Source organism: Pongo pygmaeus, chromosome 7 (genome assembly GCF_028885625.2).
Source record: "Pongo pygmaeus isolate AG05252 chromosome 7, NHGRI_mPonPyg2-v2.0_pri, whole genome shotgun sequence".
In the NCBI taxonomy this organism is placed as follows: Eukaryota; Metazoa; Chordata; class Mammalia; order Primates; family Hominidae; genus Pongo; species Pongo pygmaeus.
The window spans coordinates 37,063,002-37,075,254 of NC_072380.2; the positions used below are offsets into that span (position 1 = coordinate 37,063,002).

At 32.2% G+C, this 12,253-nt stretch overlaps 1 protein-coding gene across 1 annotated transcript in view; it reads left to right on the top strand.

Moving 5' to 3' along the window:
• Nucleotides 1–12,253, top strand: part of KCNU1 (potassium calcium-activated channel subfamily U member 1) — a 164,000-nt gene that overhangs the window by 36,871 nt on the left and 114,876 nt on the right. Inside the window, 1 exon segment of the mRNA XM_054497661.2 lies at nucleotides 11,139–11,244. Within this exon segment, the coding sequence (XP_054353636.1) occupies nucleotides 11,139–11,244 (106 nt within the window).

The window sequence follows — 12,253 nt, forward strand, 5'->3', positions numbered from 1 at the left end:
TATAAACATAGACCTTTTATTAAAGAAAGGGAGCATGATGACTCAGGATCAGAGGACAGAGAAAAGAATTACGGACAATAGATTAACTCGTGAGCACAGAACTGGGCCATAATTGAGAAACATTCTCTACCCCTAATAACACAAGCTCAGATTTCAGAATTTCTGTGGACCCGTGATTTCTCAGTGCCCTCCGTTACAACCCCCACCACTTTTGATGGGGCTTGCCCGTTGCAATTTTCCTATCCCTGTTGGTGTCATCATGGTGAGTTGGCTGTTGGATTTGGGGTATTCACTTCTCCATTCAGTTTACAGGTGTTCACATCAGGACTAGATGTATTTAAGAGCCCCCATCCAGGTCTAGGCCTAATTTAGATGACAAGATCCAGGACTTTGAGCTGATTCTATAAAGAGATGAGACTTTGGGAGGAAATGTGAGAGTATTTTGTACAAGGGAGGGATGTGGATTCTTGTGGCCAGGATGCAGACTGTGGTAGTTTAATGATGGCTAATAGCAATTCCTCTTTATACATACAGATGATCCCTGGTTTATGATGCTTTGACTTAAAACATTTTTTTTTTTTTACTTTATGATGGTGCAAAAGCCATATGCCTTCAGTAGAAACCATACTTTGTATACTCACTTTCAGTACAGTATTCAGTAATAATATAAGATACTCAACACTTTATTATAAATGGACTTTGTGTTAGATATTTGACCAAATGTAGGCTAATGTGAGTGTTCTGAGCATGTTTGAGGTAGGCCAGGCTAAGCAATGATGTTTGATAGGTTAGCTGTATTCAAAGCATTTTCAACTTACCACGTTTTCAACTTATGATGCGTTTATAGGGATGTGGCCCCATCATAAGTTCAGGAGTGTCTGTATTCTGCTTCTCCTACCAAAAGTGGAGTCCATTCTCCCTTCTATTGAATCTGGGCTAGCCTTTTGACTCACTTTAACCAATAAGATATCAACAAGTGACAATATGCCAGTTATGCCAGCCCTTAAGACTCCTGACAGCATCTGCTTTTAGTATCTTGGAGCCTTGAAATATAACTATAAAAATAAATACACACACATCTATGTATGTATATATGTATCATACATATATACATACATATATATACATATGTATGTATGATGGAGAATAAGGTCCATCCCACTGCCAGTCTTTCCAGCTAGCTCAGTCGAGGCAGCACAGATGTAAATGATGCCATCTTGGATGTTCTAGACCACTAAAGCTCTCAGCCAAAGTCAGTCCTATAAAGGACTCTAACAAAACCACAGGGAACAGAAGTGTCACCCAGCTGAGCCCAGTCAAAACAAGGAATACAAAAAATAATAACTTGTTATTTTAAGCTACAAGGTTCTTGTAAGATTCTATACAAAAATACATAAATGATACAGTATTACCATTTTCTTTCTTTGGTTACTTGTTTATTGCTTGAACAAAGCAGTATCTAACATATTACTCTATGAAATGTTATGAAAATAAAATATTAACTTATATTTCCATAAGTCAGACTGCTTAGTTGCATGCAAGAAAAACTATGGCTAAATTAAGCAGAAAAGAATATAAAAATAGATATTACACAGCTCTTAAAACCACCAAAAGCCAGATAACTAGGCTTAGAGACTACACAGCAAGGAGCAGTGATGATGTGATACCTCTTTCCTTGAGTAATTTGTTTTATGAGTGGGCGCATAAAGGTCGACTTCCTTGTCATTCTTTATGCTGACTGCATGTGTCTTATACATTTTGTATACGTACTATTTTTTACAATACAATTTAAAAGATGAGAACTTTCTAGGTTTGACAAAAGAAATCAGTTCTCGGATGAGAAGGTACAATAAATCATGTATACTTCCATGTACTTGAAATGTGAAAATCAAAACATAGGGATAAAGAGAGGCATGCATGTGAGTGTTGTCATAACAGAGGGGGCAGCTAATTCAGCAATTGTTAGGGGATGGGGCAGATCAGAGTACGTATTCAGAAGAAAGTACCATTCAAGAAAGTATTAGGTTGGTGCAAAAGTAATTGTGGTTTTGCCATTAAAAGTAATGCCAAACAGTACGTGACTGTAAGTTACACATCAAAAGCGAAATACTTACCATGAAGTGTTTATCTCTCTTTCCCTTTCCCCAGTCCTACTGCTCAGAGACAACTGCTTTCAGTTCTTTCAGACTTAGTATTTCTTCAAATTTTAAGTCTAAATTTTACCACTTTTTTGATTCCTCAGTTATAAATGGTATTTATTAACCATCAGATTTGCAAATGAGAATTGTTCAACACTCTGCATCACTTCTATTGTTTCAGTATTATGATCTTAAATCTGTAGTTACACGATTAGTGTTTATATCATTGTGGCAAATAAATATTATTCATTGCAGATTCAAGTAAAAGTGTATAAGGATAACAGTATATTTCCTCAAAATTTTATTTTCAATCCTCAATGATTGTTTCATTTTATAATATGTTTATCATATATCTTATATCATATAGTATATATAATAGAGGTACCATGTGAATGACAATAAATATTTTCCGATTTCTCCAATATGTAATAATACAATAGGAACAAAAGTTGAGTGAGAAATTTCTAAGAGTTGCACATGGGTCATTGGACTATAGAAAAAATATGCCAGAACATTTATTCATGTCTAAAATAACAAGGAAATAATTAATCTCCTTGTTCAAACCTATTTTTTTTTTTTTTGAGAAGGAGTTTTGCTCTTATTGCCCAAGCTGTAGTGCAACGGTGCGATCTCAGTTCACTGCAACCTCTGCCTCCCAGATTCAAGTGATTCTCCTGCCTCAGCCTCCCAAGTAGCTGGGATTACAGGCATGCACCACCACACCCAACTAATTTTGTATTTTTAGTACAGACAGAATATCACCATGTTGGCCGGGCTGGTCTTGAACTCCTGACCTCAGGTGATCCACCCGCCTCTGCCTCCCAAAGTACTGGGATTACAAGCGTGAGCCACCACACCCAGTCCCTGTTTAAGCCTTTTTTATACCAAAATATAATTCAAAATATCACTTAGAATTAAAGTGATTATAAAGTGAACATCCATGTAACTACCACTCAAGTCAACAAATAAAGTAGTGCCTCCTTATCTGCAGTTTTCCTTATCACAATTTCAGTTATATATGGCCAGTTGTGTTCTAAAACTTAGTGAGTACAGTACAATATGGTATTTTGGAAGAGAGACTGCTTGCATGTACATTTTATTACAGCATATTGTTATAATTATTCTATTTCATTATTAGTTGTTATTGTTAATGCCTTACTGTATCTAATTTATAAATTAAATGTTATTATAGGTATGTGTATATAGGAAAAACGGTACTGTATATACAGGGTTTGGTACTATCTGTGGTTTCAGGCATCCCCTGGGGGTCTTGGAATGTATCCCCTTCGGATAAGGATGGATTACTATATTCCATAGCTAGCACACCAACACAACCCTCTGCAGTTGAAGCTCCATCTTTAGTTCCTAGAAGTAACTACAGTTCGGACATTATATCTTATTATTTTTTGTCTTATCTTCTATGCTTATTTAGAATATTATTTTCCTTTTCCTGTTTTTTTAAACCTGTATAAATGGAATATAAATTTATTTACCTCAATGTTATGTTTGTTAGATTTATCCATATTGCAACTGCAAATAGTTGTATAATACTTATTTTTATTGCTGTGTAGACAATATTCTATGAATGCACCACAATTTTTCTTAATCCATTCAACCATTGGTGGCATTTCTCCCCTGTACTTTGGCTATTATAAAGAATGGTGCTGTGCAAATTTTTGTATATGTATCTTGGTACCCAAAAATATAATTGTATGGTAATAAAGTTTAAATATTTTTCTTAGGTAGAACTGTCAGTTGTCCGAAATGATTTGAACGATCTGTACCATACCAGTAGCCCTGAGAGTTCCTGGTGCCCTACATCCTACTAACACTGGAAATGTAACTCGACAAACTAACACTTAGAAACAGCAGTCTTTTTAATCGTAGCCATTCTTGTGGGTAGTACTTTATTAAGATAGTGGTACTTCTTGTGGTTTTAATTAACATTTTTCTCATTACTAGTGAGGCCAAGCATCTTTTCAGATCCGTAAGCCACCTGGACTCCCTCATAATAAATGATGATCCATTTGTCTTGACCATTTTTATGCTGAATCGTTAGACCTTTTTTATTTGCATAAGTTATATGTGATTGGAACCTTTGTCAGGTACATGCATGATTAAGCTTATTTCATGTTATAAAATCTACCGACTTAAAGTTTTATGACAAATTTCATTAAATTTACCTTAACATTTAACCTTTTGTTCTATTTATCTCTTCTTGCACCTCTGCTCTTCCTTCCTATTGTAATGATTTTCTTCATGCCAAAAAGTAAAAAAATTTTGGTATAAGTTTAAGGAGTACAAGTGCAGTTTTGTTACATGGAAACACGGTGCAGTGGAGAAGTATAGGCTTTCAGTGTAACTGTCACCTGAATAATGTACATTGTACCCATTAAGTAATTTCTCATCTCCCAACCCCTAAAACTTAAATTTTCCTTAAATGCAGATCTACCAGTGACTAACTCCGTTGGATGTTGTTTGTTTTTTTAAGTGTAAAGATGTCTTTTTTTTTTTTCATTCTTGAAGGACAATTTCACTGATACAGAGTTACAAGCTGACAGTTTATTTACTTAAGAACCATGAAATTTTATTCCACTTACTTCTGACTTCTGTTGTTGCTATTAAGAAGTCTGTTGAATTACCTTGTTGAAAGAGCTATCTTTTTTAAAGGTCATACATTTTACTTAATATGGATATATGTTATACTTTTCCTGTGATGTGTATAGGTTTGAATTTCTATTAATTTACCACAGTTAGGATGCATAAATCTCCCTGAGTCTCTGGATTGGTGTCTTTGATCATTTCTGGAGGATTCTCAGTTATTTTAATTATTTCTTCAAATGTTGCCTGTGTCACCTTTTTGTTTCTCCTTTTCTTCCGGGATTCCAATTACAGGTTAACTCTGCTAGCCTTTTTCTTTTTTATTGTTCCAGTTATATGTCCTGATTTTTTATTTTTTTTATTATTTTATTTTATTTTTTGAGATAGGGTCTTGCTCTGTCGCCCAGGCTGGAGTGCACTGGCGCAATCTTGGCTCACTGCAACCTCTACCTCCCGGGTTCAAGCGATTCTCCTTCCTCAGCCTCCCCAGTAGCTGGAATTATAGGTGCCCACCACCACGCCTGGCTAATTTTTGTATTGTTAGTAGAGATGGGGTTTCACCATGTTGGCCAGGCTGGTCTCCAACTCCTGACCTCAAGTAATCTGCCCACCTTGGCCTCCCAAAGTGCTAGGATTACAGGTGTGAGCCACTGTGCTAGGCCGTGTAACCTGAATTTCTTATCCTCTCTTTTGAACTTATCTCTTCCCTTTTTATATCTCTGTGTTGCATTCTGGATAATTTGTTTTGACCTAGATTCCAGAACCTTAGCTCTTTTTATGTGTTTAATCTACTTATAAATTCATCCATTAAGTTTTCAATTTCAGTTATTATATTATTCAGTTCTAGAATTTACATTTGATTCTTTTTTTAAAAAAAATAACTTTTATTTTGATTTCAGGGCTACCTGTGCAGGTTTGTTATATAGGTAAACTTGTGTCATGAGGGTTTGTTGTACAGATGATTTCATCAGCCGGGTATTAACCCCAGTACCCATTAGTTATTTTTGATTCTTTATCAAACGTCCTGTTTTTATTTTTTGCATTTCTACCTTACCTTTTGTGTATTTCAACAAAATAAGCATAAATATACTGTAGTTAGTGTCCAATAATTGAATGCCTCATGTCTTTGATTTTACTGGCTGTGGCTTCTGCTGAATGTTACACATACTGTCTTGTTTTCTTTCTTTCTTGTGTGTGTGCCTATTGTCTTACATTATGCACTGATTCCTGTTTTGCACAATTATACATGGAAACACTGTTAACTTAGAAACATGATGTTACCTTCTTCCAGAGAGTGTATTTCTTTACTTCTTTGAAGCACAACAGGGCACTTCTGCCTCAGGACCATCTAATCCAAGCTCAATGCTTGAAACTCTCTGTACTTCCTAGGTGACAAACTCAGGATGACAGCCCATTTATAAGCTAGTTTATTCAATTTTACCCTTCTTCTTTGCTTCTATGCTTTTGTTATGCCAGTTTATATTTTGGAAAATATATCAAACCCTTCATTTTGTATGTCAGGGGAACTGCACTTTTTTGTCCTTTGACTTGTGTAACAACCAAATGTTATCTCAGATTGGTAGCTGCTTCTTCTGAATTATAAAATGCGTTCAGGGGAAGAAAATTGGACTTAACTCCCGAGTTATTGATTTCTCTTAAGTTTTGGCCTGATAACTCTTCATTGTCTGCTTATATCATTGATGACTTCTTAGGAGACATGTTTAATATTTCATCCAGCTTTTTTATATATCCTCAGGAGGGAGTTGGCTGAAGTTACCTAATTTATTATTCTTGAAAGTAGAAGCTCTCAGCTCTGTTAATATTGTATGTATGCAAATATAAACAGAGTTCTCACTTTTCCACATATGCTGATGGTCATTTATCACATACTGAATCCAAAGTGTTCTAAGGAAAAGGGGGAAGTTTCACTCATAAGGACTGATAATTTCAGAGTATTTGAAAATATTGTAATTGATAGTGGGCCTGATAATAAAGGTGTATTGAGCCCATTGTACCATTGTAGAGACTTGGCTTTAGGGAAAGTAATTTTCTCTGTGTCAGTTCTGATTGTTGGAGTACTTTGAGTAGAGGGATGACATGATTCTTCATCAATTGTGAGAATTGCAAATTTCTTCTTCAGGTTTGTAATTTGCCTTTTTACTGAATATTACATGTTTTTAATATTTAAAAATTTTTAATATTATCACAAAGATTGAATATTTTCTATGATATTAAATCACTTTTTGTTTTTTGTTTGGAAAATCTTTCCCTATCCCAGTGTTTAGAACATGTTGAACTACATTTCCTACTAAGATTTAGTTTTCTTCTTTGAGTGTTAGAAAATCAGGATGAGATTTATTATAATTCTTAGTCATAACATTCATAATTGGTTTACACATAAGCACATTTTGGTTATCTATGTTACTAGTTCCTTTTAATAATTTTGTAAGCACCAATGCATGAACTCACCACCAAGGTCAAATTTAGGACAATAATCTATATCTAACTGTATAATCCTCCCCATATTTCAACTTATGGTCAATTTTTTAAATATCACTACCATTCCTTCTTTCGCATATGTTTTATTACATCTATATTCACATCTAAAATGTGCATATTAGTTTAGACATGTTTAACTTTATAAAAGGAATACCATACCAATGTAATCTTTGGGATTTTATTCAGTTTATATTAGTAAGATGCTTTCATATTTTTGAATGTTGCTGTAGTTAATTGGTTGTTCCTGTTAGTGATATTCATTTCCCTCAGTTCCACTCTTCTTTTGGTGTGATTAGGGTTATTTCTATGTTTTGCAATTGGAAATAGTTTTGTTATTAACATGCTTATATATGGCTCCTGGTGGACACACGAAATAGTGTTTCTGTGTGCATGTTTTTGTGCATTTGTGCTTGTACGTGTGTGTGCTTAATAGTGTCAAGTATGTGAATGTTCATTTTTAGGCCATTAATCATTTTTTCCAAGTCATTGCACCATTTGCAAGCCTATCAGGAATGTGTAAGAGACTTCATATATATATATACACACATTCTTTCTAACAACTGGTATGGTTATATGTTTTAATCTTTGCAATGAAATCAATGTAAAATGGAACCTTCTTGTGGGTTTTGATTTCTATGCCCTTTAGCGCTACAGATGTGGAGCTTCACCATTTTTACTAGCCACACATCTTTTCTCTTTCCGTGACATACTCATCCATGTGTTTTGCCTATTTATTTTTTTACTTAACTATTGTGTGTGGTTTTTGTTATTTAATTTTAGGAATGTGTAATATATTATTTGCAATAATTCTTCATCAGTTGTGGGAACTGCAATTTCTTCTTTCAGTTTAAAATTTGCCTTATTACTGAATATTACATATCTTCTGATGCTTAAAAGTTTTTAATATTATTATAGTCAAATATTGAATATTTTCTATTCTATTAAAGCACTTATTGTTTTTTGTTTAGAAACTCTTTCCCTATTCCATTGTTTAAAATATGTTGAACTACATTTCCTACCAATAATTTTAAATTTTTGTTTTTGTCATTTATGTCTCTAACTCATTTAGAATTGTTTATAGAGTAAGATACATGTATAAAGTTTTTACTTTATTCCATATAGATATAACTATAGTATCAATGCCAGTTATTGACCAAATCCTTCCCTCTCCTCACTGATCTGGCATGCCACCACTGTGAATAGAGTACTTTCTATTTTATAGATAAATTTTATATATTAGTCTTGTAATTAATTTGTATATTAATCTTATATCTAATCACATAAATTTTATTTTTTTCTTTGGTAATGTTAGGGGTCTCCATGTAAATAATTGTATATATAATTAATTGTAAAATTATTTATATTTGTGTAATTATAATTATTTGCATTAAAACAATTTATGTTTATTTTATTGTCTTTATAATAAAATAAATATAAATGAAGATTTATAAATCTGTATGAATCTTTATCAAATTTTCTATTGCTGCATTCATACTACAGTCTTTTAATTACTAAATCTTTATAACTAGTTCTATCTATCCCTAGAGCAAGTCTTTTTACCTTTTATTTTGTTTTTTTATAGTTGACAAGCTTTACTTGGCCCTTTATATTTTCTATAAATTTTTAAATTATTTTATCATGTATACTATTTTATTATGAAAAACTGCAGAAATTTAATGCGAATCTAATTGAAACTTTAGATGCAGCATTGACTGCTTTATGCTACAAACTCTTTCCAACTTTTACTATACTGGGGTTATTCATTTATTTAGTTCTCATTTAGTACCCCTTAATAATGTGGTATGATTTCCCAGGTAGAGAGCTTACTAACTTTTATTTCTAGGCACTTGGTATTTTCTGATATTAGTAAAAGTAATATCTTCCAGTTGGGTTTACTAGTTGTTTGCTCTTAGTACAGGAAAAACACAGTTAAATTTTGTATATTAGTCTTATATCTAACCACATAAATTTTATTTATTTCTGTAGTAATATTAGGGGTTTCCATATAAATAATTATATTTATATTATTTATATTTGTATAATTATACTTATAATTATTTACATTAAAACAATTTATCTTTATTTTATTATCTTTGTAATAAAATAAAATAAATCTTTATTAATCCAGATTTATAAATCTTTATAAATAAAATAAATCTTTATAATAAAATAAACATAAATTGTACACATAAGGATTAGAAAGAAGGAAATAAACTATTTGTCTGAAATAATATAATTATTGCTGAGACATCAAATATAATGTTGAAAAAGAGCAGTGATGATATCTTTTCTTTACTTCTCATTTTTAAAAGCACCTTTAATATTTTTTCATTAAAGATATGTTTTTTATTTTAAAGATACTTGTTGGGTTAAAAATATTATCTTCTATTTCTAATATACCATGAGTTGTATTTCTTAACTCCGAAGAAATATTTCTGTCAATTTGTCTGCATCTGAGGTGATTATGTAAGTGTTGTTTTTTAATTTGTTAATGTGGTGAATCACACTGATATTTTTGATAATATGATTATTTTGTCTTTTTTAGTATTGGTTAGGAACTATTTCCTATTTTTAATGTCTTTAAAAGGCTTTGTATAAAAATGAGACTATGTGTTGCTTTAAAGTATGGTAGAAGTTAAATGTGAAACCATGTAGAACTAGTGGTTTTCTACATTTTATTGGGGGGGGTATGTGTGTTTGGGTGTGTAGGTTTGTGTGTGTGTGTGTTTGTTGTGTTTTGAGAGATTTTAAACTACAGCTTCAATTTCTTTAACAGTTTAGGCTTTTTATTTCTTCTAGAGTTAGTTCTGGTAAGATATACTTTTAAGTAATTTGTTCATTTTGTCTACGTTTTCAGAGCTGTTGACATTTAGTTATTTGCTGTCTACTTTTGTTATTTTTTATATCTACTTTGACTATCTGTATTGTATCTTCTTTATTCAATATTTGCATCATTTTTGTCTTTTATTTTTTCTCCATTAACTTTACAAAACTTTTGTCTATTATGCTAGGTTATTTTTCAAAGAACTGACTTTTGATGTGGTTTATCTTCTCTGTTTTATCTTTTTGTTCCTTTTTCATTGTTTCTTATTCTTGTTTTTATCATTTCTTTTATTCTTATTTCCTTGATCCTATTCTGTCTCCAAAGCTATAAATTATTCCTAAAGCACTGCTGTTGTTGTATCCCAAAGCATATATATTTAATATTTTCAACATATTTCTAAGGATAATGATAAAGAATTGTTGCAATTTCTTCTAAGCCCATAATATTTTTAGCAGTCTATTTTTTTATTCCTAAATCTGAAAACTATTTTTATTTGTGTTTTGGTTAACTTCTAAGTTAATTGTATTGTGATCAAAGATCATTATATATAATAACTGTGTTTTTGTACTGTGTTGAGGCTTTCATTGTCTGTCAAGTAAACTACCATTTTGATAAATATTTGTGTGTTCTTTATAAAAATTAGTTCCTCTAAATGTTCTTTGCAGAATTTATAAATATTAAACATGTGTGTTCAAAATCCATGATGATTGTTTTCTGCGTGCTCTATCAATAGTTTAAAAAGATATGTCAAAATCTCTCATAACAGTGGCAGATTCATCAATTTCTCCTTCTAATTTTTTTCATATTTGCTTCTTATATTTAAAAGCCATTTTATTAAATGTATAGTTGTTTTAAAATGTTATGCCTATTTCAGTAACTCAGTTTTTTAAATTAAATAGTGAACTTTTTCATCCTTAGTAATTACATTTTTTAAAAAAATAGCATTAACTTGATTTGTATTTTTTCATATTACTATGAGGGATTCTACTAAATGTACCAAATATGTTATAAAAACCTCTAAACCCAGAGTCAATCATCTTTTTTCTCTCATTGCTGCCACATTCTTTTTTGTCCAGGACCCCTCCTTCTTTGGAACTTGAAACCATATTTAAATGCTACTTGGCCTACACAACGTTCATTTCTGGATCTGCAATGAAGTGGGAGGATCTGAGGCGAGTTGCGGTAAGATCTAGTTGTTTTTGTTCCTTGTAGTTTTCCTTAGTTGCAACAATTAAAATGATAGGATATATTGCTTTTTAAAAAAGGTATTATTTCAGCTTCTTTAATTGGTGGAAAATATAACTTCCTCAACTTTAAAAACAATTGTAAAGGAGGTGTAGTAATTGACCTCCAAATCTGATTTCAGAAAGTCAAGCAGACCTCACTGTTTGCCAACACTTATATTTAAATTATTTATTTCACAAAATTCTCTATCTAAATCAGTTTTATTTTATCAGCCTAAGAGGTCTGAAAAAGGTATGGATAGCAAGGTGTGTTTGATCTTACCACACAAATAGAATTCTTACCAGAAGGCAGATCTCTGAGTCCGTCAGCTTTAATCAACTTCTCCTCCTAAATGCATGGATATGCTTTCCAACAGGAAAAACATGAAGGAAAATAGTAGAAATTTCATTAAAAGTTGTGACTAAAAATAATGAGCAACAGCCAACCCTCTAGACAGGTTTGGCTTAAGATCAAAGGCAGCTTCTTGTCATGTTCTCAGTCTCGGAGAATCAACAAACAGAAAATTTTCTGTTTAAAGCCAAGATCTATAGAGTAAACATGAAGAATTGACAGACCCAGAAAAATATTTCTCTTTCCTGCAATTTAGTACTGTAAGAGCCACTTCAGTAATTTTCTAGAACTTTGAAATTCACACTCCACCAATATTAAATAACTGCTTACTTAGAGCCAAGTAGACTCCCAGTTCCTCTGTTTTTACTGTCCTGAAAGACAAATAAATACACAGACAGTTGCTTATAAAGGTCTTAGGGCTTATCACTAGGCATCAAATAATGGTGATGGTTGGTAGGAAAAATATAACTCCGTATTTTACCCATTTGAAAGCAATCTTTTACGTATGTCAGAGACCCTGTGCCCTGGCCCATCAGCTGCAAGCCTTGCCCGTTGCAACATTTGCAGGACAACAATCCTGATGTAAAGACATCCTCATTACAACTCATTCCCAAAT